The 19,419-nt window shown below is 57.3% G+C and overlaps 1 protein-coding gene across 1 annotated transcript in view; it reads right to left on the bottom strand.

Annotated features, from left to right (window-relative positions):
* Positions 1-4,434: 4,434 nt before the first annotated feature.
* EPHA8 (EPH receptor A8) overlaps positions 4,435-19,419 on the bottom strand; it is a 36,368-nt gene continuing 21,383 nt past the window's right edge. The window contains exons 5-17 of the mRNA XM_003989639.6: positions 17,903-18,238; positions 13,559-13,683; positions 13,319-13,481; positions 11,998-12,091; positions 10,961-11,025; positions 9,989-10,153; positions 9,613-9,798; positions 9,244-9,305; positions 8,558-8,767; positions 7,519-7,668; positions 7,236-7,426; positions 6,605-6,778; positions 4,435-6,462 (exon numbers count right to left, since the gene is read on the bottom strand). Of these exons, the coding sequence (XP_003989688.3) occupies positions 6,348-6,462; positions 6,605-6,778; positions 7,236-7,426; positions 7,519-7,668; positions 8,558-8,767; positions 9,244-9,305; positions 9,613-9,798; positions 9,989-10,153; positions 10,961-11,025; positions 11,998-12,091; positions 13,319-13,481; positions 13,559-13,683; positions 17,903-18,238 (2,036 nt within the window). The 3' untranslated portion in view covers positions 4,435-6,347. The remainder of the gene's footprint in view (positions 6,463-6,604; positions 6,779-7,235; positions 7,427-7,518; positions 7,669-8,557; positions 8,768-9,243; positions 9,306-9,612; positions 9,799-9,988; positions 10,154-10,960; positions 11,026-11,997; positions 12,092-13,318; positions 13,482-13,558; positions 13,684-17,902; positions 18,239-19,419) is intronic.

Here is a 19,419-nt window from a genome sequence, read left to right as displayed (position 1 = left end):
ACATTTACTTATTTTTGAGAGAGAGAGAGAGAGAGAGAGAAACAAGTCAGGGAGGGGCAGAGAGAGGGAGACAGAGGATTTGAAGCAGTCTCCGTGCCGTGAGATCTGTGAGATCATGACCTGAGCTGAAGTCAATAGTCGACTGATCAATCAACTGAGTCACCCAGACACCCCACGATTTTCGATGTTACTACAAACTTGATAGGAAACTTTTGGAAGGTTGTAATTAGGGAAGTGGCATGGTCTGGTTTTTAAAAGATTCCTTCATTATGGGGGTGAGAGAGGAAGCAGGGAGACCATCCCCTTAAGATGTCCAGGGGAGAGGTGGTGGCGGCGTCTCAGACCAGTGGTAGGTGGGGATAAATGGTTACATCTGGAACACAGTTTGGAGAGAGAGCTGACAAGACCTGCTGATTTTTTTTTTTTGCAGCACACCAGCTGCTGCCATTGAGGTTCAGCACCACGGATAGCGCACACCTGCGCGTTCACCCAAAGTCCCTTCCTGTTTCTCAGGAGACACTGAGCGTCCTGAGGGCGACTCTCAGACCTCTACCCTTGAGGTTTTTTTTAATTTTTTTTTCAACGTTTATTTATTTTTGGGACAGAGAGAGACAGAGCATGAACGGGGGAGGGGCAGAGAGAGAGGGAGACACAGAATCGGAAACAGGCTCCAGGCTCTGAGCCATCAGCCCAGAGCCTGACGCGGGGCTCGAACTCATGGACTGAGAGATCGTGACCTGGCTGAAGTCGGACGCTTAACCGACTGCGCCACCCAGGCGCCCCTACCCTTGAGGTTTTTAATCTTTATTTTTGATCATAAAACATTTCAATATACAGAAAACTCATAAAGTAATGTAACAGACACGGATGTGCCCACCAAGATTAAATGGGTGTTAACATTTTACCAAATTTGCAGAGTCTATTTTTAGACTTTCAGGAGAAACACACCAGCTAGAAATCTATTTTAAAAAGGAAAATAAGTAAAACACTGTCAATACAGCTCAGTACCCCTTCCTTCCTTGCCCTTCTTCCCCAGAGGTAACTAAGTTGAAGTTGGTGTTTATGTTTATCTGTTGTATTGTCATTATCTAGTTACGGATTAGAAACCTGTAATTCTATTGTTACACATGTTTTTAAAGTTTACATGGGGCGCGTGGGTGGCTCAGTCGGTTGAGTGTCTGCCTTCCGCTCAGGTCATGATCTCACGGTTCGTGGGTTCAAGCCCCGCGTTGGGCTCTGGGCTGACAGCTCAGAGCCTGGAGCCTGCTTCGGATTCTGTGTCTTCCTCTCTGCCCCTCCGCCACTCACGCTCTGTTTCTCTCTGCCTCTCAAAAATAAAGAAACGTAATAAAAAAATGTTAACGTTTACAAAAATGGTATAATACTGTATATATGCGGTTGCCATTTATTTTTTCACTCCATACTGTGTTATCCTTATCCCTATTGGTACATGTTGATCTACTTTGTTCATTTTAACTATGGTAGATGATTTCATTGTACTTATAAAACAGCTTATTTTCCTGTTTCCCTGCTGAGAGCAGTTAGGCTGCTTCTCATTTTTCTATTATATACCAAGGTGCAATGAATATCCTTGGACATGTATCCTTTTGCATGTGGGTATGAATTTCTCTAGGATGTGTAGAAAACACTGTGGGTGCCCTGCCCTGATTCCTTTGACCTGCAAGTGCTGTAAGAGTTAGCTGCCAAGAGCTCATAGCTGCTCCCTTCTTGGGAACGTCCTCACCCAACAAGATATACAACACCACCCACTTTCCCGCAACGGAGCAGCCTATAGGCAATCAATGACTGACACGGGGTACAAGTCTGACCTCCTTGCTTTAAGGCAGATCCACTCTGTGGTATTATTAATGCTCCAGAGTTCCCTGTGGCATCAGATTGAAGATAATCTCCAGTGAGAACATATCGTTGCCTAGCATTTCCTCCCACCCTCTCTGCCTTCCCCTGTCTCTTTCACCTGGGAGTTCTCCCTCCATAAATCACCTGCACAAGAATCTCAGGCACTGCTTCGGGAACCTAATCTGAGCACACACTAAGGTGGAGCTGTTTGGTCTGAGATTTGCTCATCTTAAAATTTACTGTTTCCAAATTGCTCTCCAAAGTAGTTGCACCAATTTACATTCCCACTAGTGGTTTACAAACATTCCTATTCCCCCAACACCTTCATCAATACCAGCATTAGAGACTAAGTTTGCCAGTCAAATTGGTGCAATACCTATCTCGTTATTGTTAACTTGCATTTCCATGTTTACCAGTGATGTTGAGAATCTTATTTATATCTTTATTGGCCATCCACATTTCTTTCTCTGTTTCTTTGTCTGTTCATATCTTTTTCCCACTTTCTTATGTTTCTAAATGTTTTGGTAAATTGATTTTTTGAAGTTAAAAAAATTTATTTTGGAAGCTAATTCTCTCTTGGTTGATTATACAGCTTGCAAATATTCTCCCGGCCATGGCTCTAACAAGTCTATTTTTGTGTGTATGTCATGGAAAAGTTCTCAATTTTATTGAAATAAGGTTTCTTAGTGTCTTCCTTTATCATTTGTGCTTTTATTTTCTGCTCTAAGGTCATAAAGTTATCTTCCTGGGTTTTTTTAAAGTCTTATTTTTTTTCTTTTAAAAGTTTTATAGTCTGCTTTTTACATTTAAACTTTAATCAGTCTGGAATTTATTTTGTGAATAGTACCAGCAGGGATCTAATTTTATCTTTTTGTATGTGGGTATTTAATTGTCCTAATGTCACCCATTAACTAGACTATCCTTTACCCCTGTCATGTTTCAAACTCTCAAATACATTTGGATCCGTCCATAGGCATTCTTATTCTCTGTTCTTTTTCTCTGTTTCTGTATTCCCAGAACCAAATAAAACTATCTTAATTATTGGAGCTTTATAGTAATTATTGATATCTGGTAGGGTGAGGCTCCCATTCTCTTCCTCCTCTTCTTCAAAATTGTCTTGGCTCTTCCAGGTTATTATTCCATATACATTTGGGGATGACCTTGTCAAGTTGCAGAGAAAACCCCTTGTGAAGTTTATTGGAAACAAAATATATAGATTAAACTGGAAGGGACTAGCTGATTTCATGACAGCGAGACTTCCTATGCATGAACCCTGTTTGTTTTTTCTGTGGCTGTTATTCTTTCTTCCTCTTCTCTGCATCCATACTCACACAGGGGAAATGAACCTCCAAACCCTTCTCATCCTTCAATGCCCAGCTGAATGCTTCCTCCTCCAAGAAGCCCTTGGTGACAATCTTGGCCCTCCAGGCTTTCTCTCCTCTGACCTCCTCCAACCCTTCTGCATGCCCCCTTTCCCGGACACTTAGCATAGGGTCTGCCTTCACCTTTGTATCCCCCAGTGGCACCCAGCACATAGTAGGTGCTCCATAGGCTCTGATGATTAGCCCTTAGGGAAGGAAGTGTGTGGTAACAGGTTCTTCCTCATAGGAAATGGCTGGTCCTGGGGCGGCGGGGGCGGCGAGGCCCGGAACAGAGTTTACTTGTAGAGTTTCAGGAAAAACACAGCTGGCTAGAAATCAGACGGGTCTAGTTTTACACGGTTGTTCTGCCAGTTGGGACACTGGCCTCTCTGAGCATGCTGTGCCCAACTGTAAGATGGAGACAATACTACCAATCTCACAGGGCTGCTGTGATTATTAGTGAGATAACATAGGAAACACAGCAAACGTGTTTTCTCCCCGGTCCTACGTTTCCAATTCGAGGGAGGTGCAGGAATGAAGATCTTCCTTCAGCTTGAGGGCTTGCTCATCAATAGGACCCCCAGGGGCATCTTCCCCAAATGGACATAGTTGGGCTCTGCTCTGCCTCAGACGCCACTGTCCTGGCTCTGCTGCTGTCCCTTCTTTCCTGGATCAGAGGTGGGTCCTCAGCCCCTGATGTAACTAAAGCAGATGTTTTCATCCTATTGTCCCTTCCCTGCCCTGTGGCACCCAGGTCTCTCAAGGGACCCCTTGGTCCCAAAGAAGTCGTTCCCATGAAATGTTCCTGCCTTACGTGTTCCTCCTCCAGAGAATGTCTTTCTTGCACAAAAGAGCTTGAGGCAAGGGCAATGCCTGCCTGCAAGGGATTGTGCTCCAGTGTTAAGCACCATCCGCACATCTTGGGAGGGAGAATTTGGGGCCTGTAGGGGTGCTTCCTAGAAGAGCATGGGCTTTGGAGTTGGACACGCCAGGGTTCCGACTCAGCTCCCCACAAACTTGACTTTATAGGCGAGTTGACTTCTGTAAGGCTCAGTCTCCCTATATCTAAAATGGGTGCATGAATCCTACCTCCCAAAATAGGTAAGACCAGAACAGAAAAAAACGTATGGACTGCATACACTAGGGGCATAGCGTAGGCTGCTCTTCACCAGGTGACGTCAAGGTTGAAAGGACGGAAAAAAATGGGGGACACAGGCAAAGATGAGGCAGAATTTATTCTCATTGTGGGTACGTTCAAGACTCAGGATGAAGACCACAGAGAAGCAGATCCTGGGACCCCAAGGCTACCTCACGCTCGGGGCAGGGGCCACACTTTTGCAAGTGCCAGGCTCACTGTGTCCCCCTCGACGGTGAGGATCAGAGCCCAGGACCTGGGTGAGAGTGGGCTGGGGGTGGGAGGAAGACAGGGTCCTCCCCGGATCGTGTTCTGACCATGTTTCCGACTTCCATAGGAAGAAAGAACAGCTCGGCTATATAGTAATATAATATATAGAGGTGCAGAGAGCTGGCCGCGGCACCTAGGCGGGGCTGAGACTCCCCAAATTATTGCAGGAGGGAGGGGGGACTCAGTGCTGGTGTCTCTGCGGAACAGCTGTGCTGGCTAGGGGGAGGGCTGGGCTGGGGGTGGGGAGCTGGGTTTGCCCCTCCCTCTGGGGCCGGCAGGGGGCCCAAGGCATCCTGCCTGGTGGGGTTCCTTGGGCCCTGCCCGCCAAGCTTCCCCTGGGATGGTGCTTTCTCACCCTGGGTGCTTTTTATGTGCTTTGAAGACCATTTTTGCATTGTCAGGAGTGAGGAAAAAATATTCTGACATGGTAGAAAAAAGATATTTACATACCCTGGTGGGCCGTAAAGGGGAGGGTCAGTTTAGGGATGGGGGAGCTCCTGAAGCCCCCTCTTACCCACGGCTGTCAGTGTGAGATGGGGGGGTGGGGGGGTAGAGCGCTGGGCTGGGAGGCAGGTGGCCTCAGCTCTGAAACTTGGTTGCTGTGTGACCTTGGACAAGGCACAACCCCCCTCTAGGCCTTGGTCTCCCCAGGTGGTACGAGGGGGTGGACAGGGGGCTGAAAAGCTGGGATCTTATGGCCCCTGATCCTAGGATGGGGACACAGGCCAGGGCCGGGCAGTGAGAGGTTGGCAGAGGGTCTTCCAAGTGAGGAGCCCTGGGCCAGGGAGGGGCATCAGAGCCCAGAGGGAAGTTCATGGCCCCTGGCCCCTGACCAGGCAGCCAAGCCCAGCTGAGGGCACCTGGCATACTCTGCAGTGATGCCTACACGGTAGGTGGCCAGAGGGGCTGGCCGGGAACCCTGTTTTCCTGTCGAAGCAGCGGTGGGAGCCAGGTGGAGGCTGCAGGCGGCCCCTCACCAGCTAGAGGGAGGGCGCAGACCTGAGATACAGCCGGGAGGGGGCTCACCTGGGCGGAGACAAGGGTGGGCCTCGTGCTGGTGCAGTTCCAAAGCAGTCCCTACTCCCTGCCTCCAGGTGTAGGGGGAGGTGGGCATGGGCCTCTCCCTCATCCCTGTGGGTGCTGGGGCCTGGGTCCATGCTCAGTGGGCAGTGTCACACGGGTCACAGGCCCGTGACACATGTCCTCATTCATGACGTGCCATCCATGGTCACGCACGTATGCCCCCCACCAACTTGGATAAGCACGCACACCACAGGCACACGTCCGTGCTTGGATCCGATGGGTGGACACACACACATGATCACAGATGTTCACAAGGGCTCCCAGGACCTCATGAAAACAACCCCTACAGCATGTGATCACACACACACACACACACACGCACGCTCTCTCTCAGAGGCAAGCGAGTGATGTCTCTGTTAGGCTCAGTGTCACTGAGGCCTCAGCTGGGGACAGATGTCCCAGCCACTCTGGGCACCAAATGCCGCTTCCCAGGCAGCCTGACTCCGGCTAACACCAGGTCCTGTGGCGGAGCTCTTGGCCTCCCTGGCACCTGAGAGGAGGGACCAGAGGCTGGGAGCTGCCCGACCTCCGGCCAACCCTGCAAGTCCTCTGATGGCCGACATGACCCGGCGCAAGTCCTCTGGTGGCCGACACGACTTGGGGCCACTTTTAGTTGCTGCCTGGGCCCCACCAGCCTCAGGTCAGAGGTGCCGACGGGGCCCCTGGGTGCTGGTCAGCTGGGCCCTCATGGTCTGGATGCTCCCCAGGATCTTCTTCTGGTGGCCCATGAGGGTGATGCCCAGGGCACGCACGTCCCTGTGAAGGAAGGGCGGTGCTGACCGGGTTGGCCTGGGAGGCCAGGTCCCCCTTCCCTGGAGCTGCCAGCCTGCCTCTGGTCTCCTGCCCTCTCCCCCTGTCCCCGCCCCCACGGGCACCACCACCCGGCCCCTCCACTCACTGAGCGTTCATACGCAGCACCATGCCCAGGGAGGAGTAACCGCCGGCAGCAAAGTGGTCCCGGTAGCGGCCCATGCGGATGGAGTCCAGCCAGTCCCCGACGGTGAGGCCCCCGCCGCCGCCCCCGCCCCCACGGAGGTCAAAGCAGCTCTGGGCAAAGGCAGGGGGCGGGCACCTGAGGCACAGGGGTCTTTGGTAAGTGGCCTGCCAGGGCCTCTGCCTCCCTCAGGGACCCTCGCACTAGCCGCCCTCGGCCTCTATCCAGGCTCAGCAGTAGGCAGAGGGTCTGAGAAGCTCGCCCCCAGGCTGCAAGGAGAGGGCTGAGGAAGGCCCAGACAGGGCAGGGGTCAGAAGCCCAGGAAGCTCAGAGGTCAAGGGTCCAGGCAGGACAGCAGTCAGGGGCCCAGGCAGGACAGGGGTCAAGGGCCCAGGCAGAATAGCCGTCAGGGACCCAGGTAAGGCAGGGATCAGGGGTCCAGACTTGACGGGTCAGGAGCCTAAGCAGCGCAGGGGTTTGAGGCCCAGGTTGGGTGAGGTCCAGATGTCAGGGCTTACACTAAGTCTGAGCCTTATCTCAGGAAATACTGGGAGGGCAGCTGGGCTTGGGCAGAGCTGGGGTGGGCACCAGGCACCTGTTGACAGTGGCCGTGGCCCTGAGACTCTCAGGGCTCCGGATGAGGGCATCGAGGACACTGACAATCTGGGAAAAGCGAGGCCGCTGGGCCCTGTCCTTGTGCCAGCAATCGAGCATGAGCTGGTGCAGGGCGCGCGGGCAGCCCATGGGCGCAGGCAGGCGGTACCCCTCCTCCACGGAGCTGATGACCTGGGGTGGGGGCAAGCACAGTGCTGGGCTGGAGGCCGTCCCTCCCTCCAAGGCCCCCAGCGGCCCCTGCCCAGCCAGGGTCCCGCACTCACGTCACGGTTTGTCATGTTCCAGTAGGGCCTCTCCCCATAGGCCAGCACCTCCCACATGACCACACCGAAACTCCACACATCGCTGGCCGAGGAGAAGGTCCGGAAAGCGATGGCTTCGGGTGCCGTCCAGCGGATCGGGATCTTGCCTCCCTGCAAGGCACACAGGAGTGCTGAGGGCCTCTCCCCAACCCGCAGTGGGGAGCTAAGCACTGGGTCCAGGCTGGGAAACTGGCAGTCCAGGAGGGGAGACATAGCCTCCACCTTCCTAGAGCACCTGTTCTGGTCCGGGAGACCTGCACACACAGCTGTCGTGAAGACTGAGCAAAGGAAGTATGTGGCGGGCCTGGAACATAGTAGGTGCTCAGTAAGTATCAGTCAACAGGCTGATGCCTAAGCAAGAGACCAAGCCCACGGAATGTGGCTCGCTCATCACCCTAACTGCTCTTCTTTTCTTTCCTTCTTCGTGGGTTGGGTTTTTTGGGTTTGGGGTTTTGGTGTGTTTTTTTGTTTTGTTTGTTTTTGTCACAAAATCCTTTCTCTAAGTGAAACTTCATTAGGACGCTCAGTGGGTGAGACCTAAGGGAAGGTTCTCGCTGAGGCAGGGCGGGGGGCCTGGGTCCCTGCCCACTCAGCCTCCTGCCTTGAAGGCGGCCCCCAGGGTACCTCTAGAGAAACCCACAGCTCTATGGAACACGTTCTGAAAATGCTAGTTTCTAGCCAATCCTTGCAGACAGCTCTGGAGTGGATTTGTGATTCAGGGAGACGCCACCCCTCCCCACATCTCCCAGAGAGTGAGTGACGAGGGGGAGACCAGCCCTGGTGTCTGCCCAGGCCGCCCAGGGGTACAGAAAGGGTGGGAATGGCGGCTTGCATTTCCCGGAGGGGGAAACAGCTGCAGAGAAGAGGTAGGACGTGCCCCAGAATGAAGGCGACCCTGACACTTCCAACTTCACTTGACTACGTGTGAGGAGCCCCCACCCCCACCCCCTGCCACCTTGCCCCTCCCCGGGCCTCCTGGGAAGGGGTGTGGACTGCGCACCGTGGTGGTGTAGGCCGCGTCGGGGTCGTCCTCCAGCACCCGGGAGAGCCCGAAGTCAGACACCTTGCAGACCAGGTTGCTGTCAACCAGCACGTTGCGGGCGGCCAGGTCTCGGTGGATGTAGCCCAGGTCTGAGAGGTAGCGCATGCCGGCACCCACACCTCTGAGCATGCCCACCAGCTGCATGATGGTGAACTGCCCGTCGTGAGTCTGTAGGGGGACACGTCTGGGCTTCAGGAAGGCTCTGGGCAGTTTGCGAAGTATAGGTGGGGCTCTGATGACTTCCCACCCATTTTGCAGAAGGAGAAACAGAGGCCCAGAGAGGTTAAGCCCTGCGCCTGAATGCTCAGCAAATAAATGGTAGGGTGGGGGCTGGGAGTCTAGCGATTTCCACCGCACCCACCATGCCTTCCAGCTGGCTGGAGCCCTGGGTCCCCGCAGAGGCACCCCTCTGAGCCTGTGTGCAGGGCAGAGGACCCGTGCGGCAGAGGGACCTTCATGTGATGGGGCCCTGAAAGGTAACTTGATTGGCTGACCCTAAGACCCCTCCCCTTGCCTCATTTCCCTTCCCCAGGTCCACTGGGTCCAAGTTCCTGAGGGTGTTTGGAGGCTTCACATGATCTCCCAACACCCAGACTGAACTTCCCTCCCCCCAGCCCATGTGGAAGGACGGGTGGGGCACGCACCCTCAGGAAGGCGTCCAGGGAGCCGTTCTCCATGTACTCAGTCACGATCATTGCCAGGCGGCCTGGGGAGGGACAGAGGCAAGGGTGGCTCTTGGTGGGGGGATCAGACCTGCTGATCGGAGACCCCAGGAACATGCCCCCTCTGAGAGCTGCTAGGAGGTGGGCCAGCACTTAACAGCTTCAGAAAGTCTAGGGTTCCCCCTGAGGTCCCGGACTCTGGGCCCCCTCCCAACCAAGTCATCCAAGGACCTGAACCAGGGGGATGGGGCAGGGCAGGGGCAGAGCATGACAGTCCAGGGATGGACCCAGACTCCTGGTCCTGGGCAGGAGGGGCCCTTCAGCGTGAGGCTGGCCTCGCCTGGCACCTACCACGGGTGACGACACCTTCAAGGCGGATGATATTGGGGTGGTCAAACTGACCCATGATGGATGCCTCGCTCAGAAAGTCCCGCCGCTGTCTCTCTGTGTAGCCGGCTTTGAGGGCCTTGATGGCCACGGGCACGTCCTGCTGCCCTGGCACCCGCAGCCGCCCGTAGCAGACTTCTCCCGACTCTCCTGTGGATCCCGAGCAGGGCAGGCAGGGGAGGGCTATGGGACCCTCCTCTCCACGCCTGGTCCCTGGCACGCCCCCTGCCCCACATGTCTGCCGTACGGGCTCCTCGGTTCCCCTCTCCCTCTGCCCTGGGTGCCCCTCCCCCGGGCACCCCCCTGTGCTGTCCCCACCTTCACAACCCCCGAGGCTCACCAGAGCCGATAATTTTCTCGATGTGGATCCTGGAGGCTTCAATCTCTCTGGTGAAACCGCGGCCCGCCCGGCCTGGCTCCTCATAGTTATGGGGTTCTGCATAGAACTGGGGCTCTGGGATCTTCCCTGGGGGGTGGTGCAGGGGCAGGAAGACAGGTGGGGGTGCTGAGGGACCAGGAAAGAAGGGCCATCAGGAGGGTGCAGGAGACTTTCTTTCGCAGCGTTCTATGGGCCTGGGAGAGGTCTGGGGTGGGGGCTGGAGGGTAAGGAGCATCCCTGGGTATCTCAGGATGTGGCGGCAAACAGTAGGTGCCTAATACGTGCTTACCGAGCGCGATAACAGGGTCTCTGTGGAGAAGCTATGGGGTCTCTAGAGGACACTGGGGTTTCCAGTGAGTTCTGAGTATATCTGCTGTTAGGTTTTCTGGGGTCACTGCTAGAGTCTTTAAGGTCTTTCTAAATCATTCTGGGGTAGAAACGTAGCAAAAATGTTTTCATCACAAAGGCCAATTTTGATTCACAGTAGTTCTCTAGAAGACCGTGTTAAGGAGGATTCTGATGTTGCGTTCAGCTCAGTGAGAATCAGTACCATAAGTAATACTAATGTCTACCATGGGCACAGAAGTGCGGTACGGAGGTAGGCTTTCTCCTAACTATCCTTGTTTTCTGGGGCTTCTGCAGGGTCCTGAGAAAGCTCTCGGTAGGACAGGTTCTTATCCAAGAGCATATGATGCCCCCCTGCCCCCCACCAGTGTGCAGAACTGTGCGTGAGCGCACAAACTTGTGCATTTCCCTGGGCGGAGGGTTTTTAGCCTTCTCAGCGGCGTCTGCAAACCCAAGTCTCTCTGACCTCGCTGTCTTTCCCTGGGGCTCTGCTCTTCCCTGTGGGCCCTTGCTCCTCCCACCCGTGCCCTCCCCCGGCCGGTGCTGGTTCCCACTGTGACCCCACGTCCCTGGGTCCCCCGCACTCACCCTGCCCGTTCTGATACTGCATCTTCTCGTCAGAGTCCTGGAAGGCCTTGCTGTAGCCACAGTGCCTGTGGAGGACGGCCCTAGCCTCAGCCCTGACCCCGTGCAGGGCCAGAACGCCTCCCTTCCAGCTCCTTCCCCTTCGGGGTCAGCCCCTGCAGAGGGAAGTCCCTGCCCTCCGGCTCTCGACCCGGCTGGACCGTGACATCTTTGACAATCACAACTTGCGAAGTCAAGCGCACTCGGCCCGCACAGCAGTCTATGCATTATCAGCCCCGTTTTACACGAAACCACCCTTGGTGGGGTGGCCGGGAGGCGAGGCCTCGGGTGTCTACCACACTGTGTCACCTTGGCAAGCCCCCTCCCTCCCCTGGGCCTGTGTCTCCAGGAAATAGGACAATGCTTCCAATCCTCACTGCCTGTGACAGGAAGTACACAAGCGTCCTCATCGCTACCTCCCTCTGCGATGGAGTCAGAGAGAGAACAACGGCTTCAGTTTTGGCAGACCTGGGGTCCCGTCCCAGCTCTGACATCTACCTGGTGGAAGAGCCCTAACGTCCCTGGTCCCCAACTAGCTCCCCTGCAACACAAGACCAGGATCTCCACATCACAGGCTTAAACAAGGTGGTCACCCGAAGTGATGTCCACCCCATGGACTGCACGGGAGCGCAATTCCAAGCCAGGGGCCCTGATAAGGTCCCTCGGGAAAGACGGACCTGGGTGAACAGGGAAAAGAGGAGGGTCCGGGACAAGCCCGGGGTCCTCTAGCCTTTCGAGGTTGTTCAGAGACGAGGGGCTAGCAGAGAGGAAGAAGGGCAGGCCAGAGAGGCGGACAGAAAATGGGGGATGTGCGGGGCATGCGGGGGAGGGGGGCGGGTAGCGGGCAAGACAAAGTGAAGGAGGAAAAAGAAGAGCAGGTTTATATGAGGAACCTGCCCGCAGGCACAAGGGGAACGCTGGCTTGGTGGGGCTCGGCACGGGCTGGGGACACAGGGCTCCAGAGGAGGGGCTTGGGGTGGCTGGGGGCAGGGACCACACACCTCTTTTTGCAGATAAGCAGGAGCAGAAGCACCACCAGACCCGTGATGAGCGTCAGGCAGATCCAGACAATGGTCCTGGTGTCATAGCGGGGCCCTGCAGAGGAGGAAAGCGGGGTGGGGCACCAGCCTCTCAGGCCCGGGGGTCTGGTGGCTCTTCCGGGCTCGGTGGGCAGCGTCCTCAGCTGTGAGTCAGCCCAGAGTCCGGTCACAGGCCACCTCCCCCTCTGCCCCCACCCTCCACTAAGCTTCCCTTTCAAGACCCTGCTCACCCATGCTTCCTGGCTTCCCGCCCCGGTGCCACCACTTCCTGGGGCTCTGTGAGCCGCAGAGAATCACTAGACTTGTCTGAGCCTCAGTTTCCTCAGCTGTAACGGGCCTGTCCTGCCTGATAGTCAAACAGTAACAAAGCCGAATGTGCTGAGAGGTGCAGGTTTCACTCCCAATCACAGGGCAATCCCAGGGTCATCTTGTGTTTAGACAAGAAAGGTGTGGCTCAGAGAACTCAGGGAACTTACTCAGGGTCACACAGTCAACGGGACCGAGCCAGGCAGGATTCCTATCTGGCACGGGAGTGCCAAGGCAGTGCCAGTGGAAGGGGGTCATGAACTCAGCCTTGAACCTTTCTATCCCAGTACCACCCCGGGGAGGGTACCCGAGTGTAGAGCTGAGAAAGGACCCCAAGCAGCCGGAGAAAGGGGCAGGGCGTTTCCAAGCCCGAAGGTGCCTCAGAATCACCCCGAGGGCTTACTAAACGCTGCATTGCTGGGCCCTTACCCCAGGGTTTCTGATTCAGAAGGTCTGGTGTGGGGCCTGAGAACCAGCATTTCTAGTACCTTCCGGGTGATGCTGCTGCTGATCCCAGACTACGCTGTGGGAACCACTGTTCTGGAGGCTGGGGGCAGGAGGATACTTCGGAAGGGGCACAGAACTCGTCCCCAGACTGACCAGGCTTAAATCCTGCCTTGCTGGGTGACCTCGGACGATTCATTTTACTGCTTTGATCCTCATTTTCTTCATCTGTGAAATGGGGATGTGGATAACGGCAACGCACTAGAGGGCCTCTGGGACGGTTATAAGGTGACCGTGCTGGCAAAGGGCGCCATGCCGCCTGCACGTCACACCGATACTCAGGAAAAGCCAGTGGCAGATGGGTCGTTATCAGCTCTGTCCCTTCGGGCAAAGTAACCTCCCTTCTCTGAGCCTCAGGCTTTCACCTGTGAAAATGCCAACCCAGCACAGGCACCCGCTCAGCACATCCCCTTCCTCTCACCCCCCACGGCCCCTGGCCTGGCCCGGCTCCCTCGTCCTCCCCGGCACTCACGGGGTTTCCCGGTCTCCACCTCCATGGCCTGGCTGAAGCGGCCGCAGCCAGCAGAGGTGCGGGCTCGGACCTGGAACATGTAGCGGGTGCCCGGCTTGAGGCCCGACACGGTGGCCCTGGTGGTGACGGCCTTGAGGGTGGAGTAGCTCTGCATCTCCTTGTCCTGCCCACGAGAGGGGTGGTCGGCCAAGGGTCCTCCCGCCTGCTTCCCCTCCCCCCTCCTCCCTTCCCCGCTGGTACCTTCTCGTAGTACTTGATCTCATACTCCAGGATGATGCCATTGGGTTGCTCTGGCTCCTGCCACAGCAGGGAGACGCTGGTCTGGCCCGCCCGCTCCTGGCGGATCACCACCACCTGGGACGGGGCTGGGGGCGGGAGGCCAGCCTCGGTCAGATGGGAGGGTGGGTGATAATGGAGCCCGGCCTCCGTCCCAGGGACCCTGGCTTGGGCCGTGTTCACCTTGCCAACAGTCCTGCCCCGGCCCTAGGCCAGCCGGCACCCTCCAATCCTCCTAGCAAATCACCGGCGGCCGCTCTGGTCGGTCACCCGGGGTCGGCACAGCCTGGCTGCGGTCCAGGGGTCTGGGACGCTGGGGTTGGCTTGACCCAGAGGAGGCCTGACTAGTCCAGCTTCCACTGCCTCCACCTCCCCGCTGGCCAGGCCCATCCCCTGGCAGCGTGCTGGAGCCCTGCCAGCCTCATCCAACAGACACCCTCGTCCCACCCCGATGCCTCCCACCCCGAGCCCAAGGCCTGGAGTGGAGCAGGATCTCAGGGGTGCCTGAGGAGGAAGAAGAAAAAGAGAAGGAAGGGAGGGGCAGGACGGAAGGAAGCAGCGTCCTCACCGCCTGGGCTTGGAGAGTGTGACTGCAGCAGCTCTGACACTCAGGGGAAGGACCTGAGCTGAGCCCATCTGAGCTCAAGCATTCCCGTGTCACGCTAGGTCCCCGGTGCACCCCCGTTACTCACTGACTGAGCCTTTCAGTCCCTCCCTCCTTCTGCGTTCTGTGCAGTTACCCCTGATGTGAGTCTGCTGGGAAGTACCAGATACAGACCCCACGGCAGCCAAGCTGACTCTCGGCCCCACACCTCCAGGGTCCCCCAGCTGCCCCTGGCTGCCCCCCACGCCCAGTTCTTGCTCCCTATCAGGGCATCCTGTCTCCCCGGAGCTCCCTGAAGGCGGGGACTACGCACAGCAGGTGCCCAATAAATATTGCTGGGTGGCTCTGATGTGAAAAATTAAGAAGTCCAGAGTGAAGTTGGAGAGTGTGGCACAGGGGGCCCCCCACCAGCCTGGGAATCAGGCCTGGGTTCACAACCCGGCCTTCTCTTGCTGGCTGGGACCGATACCATCTGGGGGGGGGGGCACTTTCCCCAACCAGAAAGAGAAGCTAGAAGCACCACCAGCCAGGAGGAGGTGAGGATCAGATAAGACCATCGTGGTGCCAGCAGTATGTGGGCGCCTCTTAAAAACCAAAGAACTTCCAAGGCCAGAGGTCCCGTGTGAGTGGAGCAGACACAGGGGGACAGAGCGCAGAGGTGGAAGGGAAACAGGGTGGGGTCACCTGAGGGCTCCAGGAGGAGGTGGCTGCCGAGAAGACAGAGTGGGAGGGAGAGGGGGGGAAGGGGAGAGGTGAGAGGGAGGAGGGAGAGGGGAGAAGGAGGACAGAGCGGGGAGGGGCCAGCATTCTGTGAGGCTAGACCTCACCCATTTGCTCAGGGCTGTTGTCTGCCCTGGCCCCCTCAGGATTTCCTGAATGCCTTCCCCATATGCCTTGTGGCCAGCTAGGACCTGGGGTTCCTGTAGTGACCACGGCAGCCCTCGAGGGGCTTATGATCTATGACAGAGGCAGAAAGCAAGAAGGTAAATCCATGTGCAGTCAACAGGTTGGTGAAGTGCCATGAGGGACAGAAGAAGGCACTGCGTGTGATGGAGGGAACGCTGTGTGCAGGGGCCAGGTGGAGTCAGGCCATTTCAGCTGGGGGTGGTCAGAGTGGGCCTCCCCAAGGCAGGGGTGACAGTGGAACCGAAGACTGAAGGAGCCAGCCACTGGACATCACAGGGAGGGGCCTGTCGCTCAGAAAGAGAGGTAAAGCCAAGGCCCAGGGCAGGGCAGGGCAGGGGGAAGCCAGGGTGGCTGCAAGAGAGGGAGCTGGGTAAAAGTGGGCAGGCGAGGCTGGAGAAGGCGGGTAGGGTGGGTGGCATGGGTGTCCCTCGGCCCTGGGAGGATCGGAATGGGATCTGAGCTCAGGCTGAAGCCGGTAAAGGGCTCGTGTATGACCGGGCCTCGCTGACATTTGGGAAGCTCATTCAGGACGCAGTGAGAGAAGGCGTCACGGGGCGAGGGGAAGGGGGCCCCTGTGGTTGCCCACACAGCACACGCTGGGGGTGTGGACAGTGCTGTGGACTGAATTGTGTCCCCCTCCCAAATTCAGATATTGCAGGCCTACCCCCCAGCCTGGTAGTCTTTGTACGTAGGGTCTTAGGGAGATAATTAGGTACAGAGGGGGTCATGCGGGTGAGACTCTCATGATGGGATCAGTGCCTTTATAAGAAAAGCCACCAGACACTTCTCTCTTTCTCTGCCTTGTGAGGACACAGCAAGAGGGCAGCTGTCCACGAGCCGGGAAGAGGGTTCTCACTAGAAACCAAACTGGCCAGCATCTTGATCTTGGACTTCCAGCCTCAAGAACCGTGAGCAAAAACCTCCAGGGTTTAAGCCCCCAACCTACGGTATTTTGCTACGACGGCCTGAGCTGAGTTAGGCAGATGCACTGGAAGGACTCTGAGGGGGAGGTGGTCACCTGAAGTGAGGTCCGGTGGGGCCGGCGGGTGGTGGAGGAGGGAGGGAGGGAGGGAGAGTCAGGCTGACAACGGGGTGTGGGGCTCCAGCATCCCCCTGAACAGTGGTGCCGTGTCCTGAGGTGGGGGGCCTCTGGGAGGTGCAGGTCTGGGGGTGCTGTGTGGCTAAAACACATCCAAGTGGGGGCGGGAGTGGGCAGCTAGGCCTCAGGGGAGAGGTCCGTGCCGGTACATTTGGGGGATGTCACACTGAGAGCGGATTCTAAGCCACGGGCCCTGATAAGATCATTCGGAAAAGATGGACCTGGCTGAACAGGGGAGGGAGGAGCGTCTGGGACAAGCCCAGGGTCCTTCCAGCCTTTTGAGGTTGTTCGGGGAAGTGGGGCTGGCAGGATGGACAAGGGCAGGCCAGACAGGTGAACAGAGAATGGGGGATGTGCAGGGCTTGGGGGCAAGACGTAAGTGTTCTACCAATGAGAAAAGAACAGGGAGAGAAGTCCCTGCGGCGTGTGGCCCGGTGGAGGCATTGGACTTCAGGGGCCAGGTGGGGAAAGATGCCTGATTGGAGCCGCCCAAAGAGGCTCACCGAGAGAGGACGCAGATACAGCAGGACAGACAGCTCTTTCAGGAAGGTTTCCTGGGAACGGAAATGGTCTGGGGGCTGGAAGGGAGCGTGGCTTCAAGGGAGGGTTTCTCTTTTAATGATGGAGCGTACTGACGGTGTCGGGAATGCCCCTGGGTGCTACTCCACCTGCACCCCGGCCAGCCAGCCACCTGCCCCAGTCTCCCTGGAGACCAGTGGCCGAGGGCAGGGCCCCACGCACCAGGCACACAGGCCTATTCCCCACTGTGTCGCCAGCCCCGAGCACAGAGCTGGGCATTCGGCGCGTGCCCCACAAATGCCAGTTGGAAGAGGGTCTCTTGAATGGACAAAGCCTGGCATCAGGGAGAGGGTGCCCTGGGCTCACAGTTGGATCTCCTGTTTCACTTGGGAACGAGGCAGACCTGGGTTTGAATCCTGCCTCTGCCACTTCCTGTGGGGTGACACAGAGCCTCAGACTCCTCCTCGGTGACATGGTGAGAATAGTGACTGCTGGACCAGGCCTGCGTGGTGTTGGCGGGAGACAGGGTCGGGGCCACGGTGGGCTTAGATGTGTGCTGGGGTGGCCATTAATGGAGAAGCTACTGTGGTGGGCTCTTGGGCCGGGCTGTCACTTGACAGGCAGGACTCACCAGAATTTGGAAAGGGAGGGGCTCCAGGGGCTAAATTCAGCCCAGCAACTGTCTAGACACACAGAGATAAATGGCTGTTGTCCAAACCAGTGCAACCAAATCCCTCCCAGGGGCAGCAGTGGCAGGTGTTCTGGAAAATGATAATCAGAGTGATTTTATTTTTTAATGACATTTATTGAGCAGGTACCTTGGGCCAGGTGCTGGGCTCGGAGTTTTCATTTCTCTCACTTAAGCCCCCAAATAGGACCTGAGGCACGTACTGTTATTCCCAGTGCACCAAGGAAGAAACAGAGGCAGAGAGAAAGCTCTGGAACCCAGGCCTACGATGGCCGTGGAGGCCCGTCTCTGACCTTGCCGTATTCCTCCCACCTACGGGGCAGGATCTACTTTTCTAAGGGTCTGGAGAGCCTGCAACTCCCAGTCCTGGGGAGGAAGGCAGGGCCAGGAGAGGCAGGCACTTGCCCGAAACACCACCGCGTACGGGGCGGTGCTCCGATCCTGCGAGGGCCAGGGGCCAGGGAAGCCGGGGCACGGAGCATCTCCGCCTACCTGCCTGGTTCGTGGTGATGTTGACAACAGCCGCCCGGCGGGGCTCGGGGCTCAGGTCGGACACGCCGTTGACGGCCTCGATCCAGAAGGAGTAGTTCATGTGAGCCAGCAGATTGGCCACCAGCAGGCTGGCCCGCACCAGGCTTGTCTGCTGGGGCACGAAGCGGGTGCCACTCCCACACGTCTCGCAGTGGCCCAACGCCCAGGGGCAGCGGCGGCACACGGCGTTGTAGGTGATGTCGTTGCGGCCGCCTGGGTCCAGGGGGGGGGCCCACTCCAGGGTCACGGATGTCCCATTCACGCTGGAGATCAGGTTCACCGGTGCCGAGGGCGGCCCTGGGGAGGAGAGAACAGCAGGCGGCCGTGGTGGGCAGCAACGGCCTCCCGCTCATCACACACCAGGGAAGGGCCGGGACTCCCCCCCCCCCCGTGATACATGGGGCTCCCCGAGGGTAAGGTCACCCCTGATGGCAGAGGCGGTGCCAGCCCGGACCACGGCGTCAGGTCCGCGTGCAGAACCCCCTGCCCTGTCCCACCGCAGGACCTACAGGGATCGGGGTTTGCGTTTCCCAGCGTTTTCATGCGGAGCAGGTGGACACACTGACAACCCTGGGGGGGAGGGAGAGGGGCCCACAGCAGCCACCCTGGGGGCGGGAGCGAAATGCCTCTGTCATTTGCCTGCCGCATTTCACTCCTTCACCCTGCGCTGGACCTAAAGCACAGACCGCTGAGCACCGCTCCGGGAAGCCCAGTGGAGGTCTCTGCAGCAGTGTGTGTCCAGAGCCCCAGTCTGGGAAGCGCAGAGGTTTTGGAGAGAAAGGTGGGGCTGGGGTAGGCTCCTGGGGGCGGGGATTCGAGTCTGGAGGGACTGGGGGTGCTGAGGGGGGTGGGCCCTGGGGCTCAGAATTTCAAGCCTCAGCATCTCAGGCAGAGACTCTCAGATCTCAAGAAAATAGAAGAGTAGAATCTCAAAATCACAGAGAATAGTAGAATCTGAAGGGTGCGGAATACTAAAAGCTTAGTCGTTTACAGTCGTAAGATTTCTAGAACCTGAGGGCACTGAATTGTGGATTTGGAGAAAAACTGGAGTCCGGCTAGCTGAGAACAAGTGTCCGTGACCTAGAGCTGGGCTCACCTTGCCTGCAAAGCCCATGGTAGGCGCCACATCGCGCAGCCATCCTTTCTGTAGCGGCAGGTCCCATGTGGGGAAAACGCATGGGTCTGGGCAGGACAGTGGACGGAGGGAGGGAGGGACAAAGTGTGTGTGTGTGTGTGTGTGTGCATGCCATGTACAGGGAGCCCGGGAGCTGGGTGTGATGGAGGTGGGGGGAGGGGGAGACTGGAGACTGACTGGGGGGCAAAACCAGTGACAAGTGCCCCTCACTCCACCTCAAGAGACCAGCACTGGCAAACGGGGTAGGCTGAGCTGGCTGCCACGCCTCCCAGCCGGGATGGGAGCGTGAGAGGCCCCTTCCGGCCAGGAGAGGAGGCGATGAAGCAGCCCCGCCCGCAGCACG

Source organism: Felis catus, chromosome C1 (genome assembly GCF_018350175.1).
Source record: "Felis catus isolate Fca126 chromosome C1, F.catus_Fca126_mat1.0, whole genome shotgun sequence".
In the NCBI taxonomy this organism is placed as follows: domain Eukaryota; kingdom Metazoa; phylum Chordata; class Mammalia; order Carnivora; family Felidae; genus Felis; species Felis catus.
Note: the sequence above shows the minus strand (reverse complement) of the source record. Positions and strands in the feature narration are given on the sequence as shown.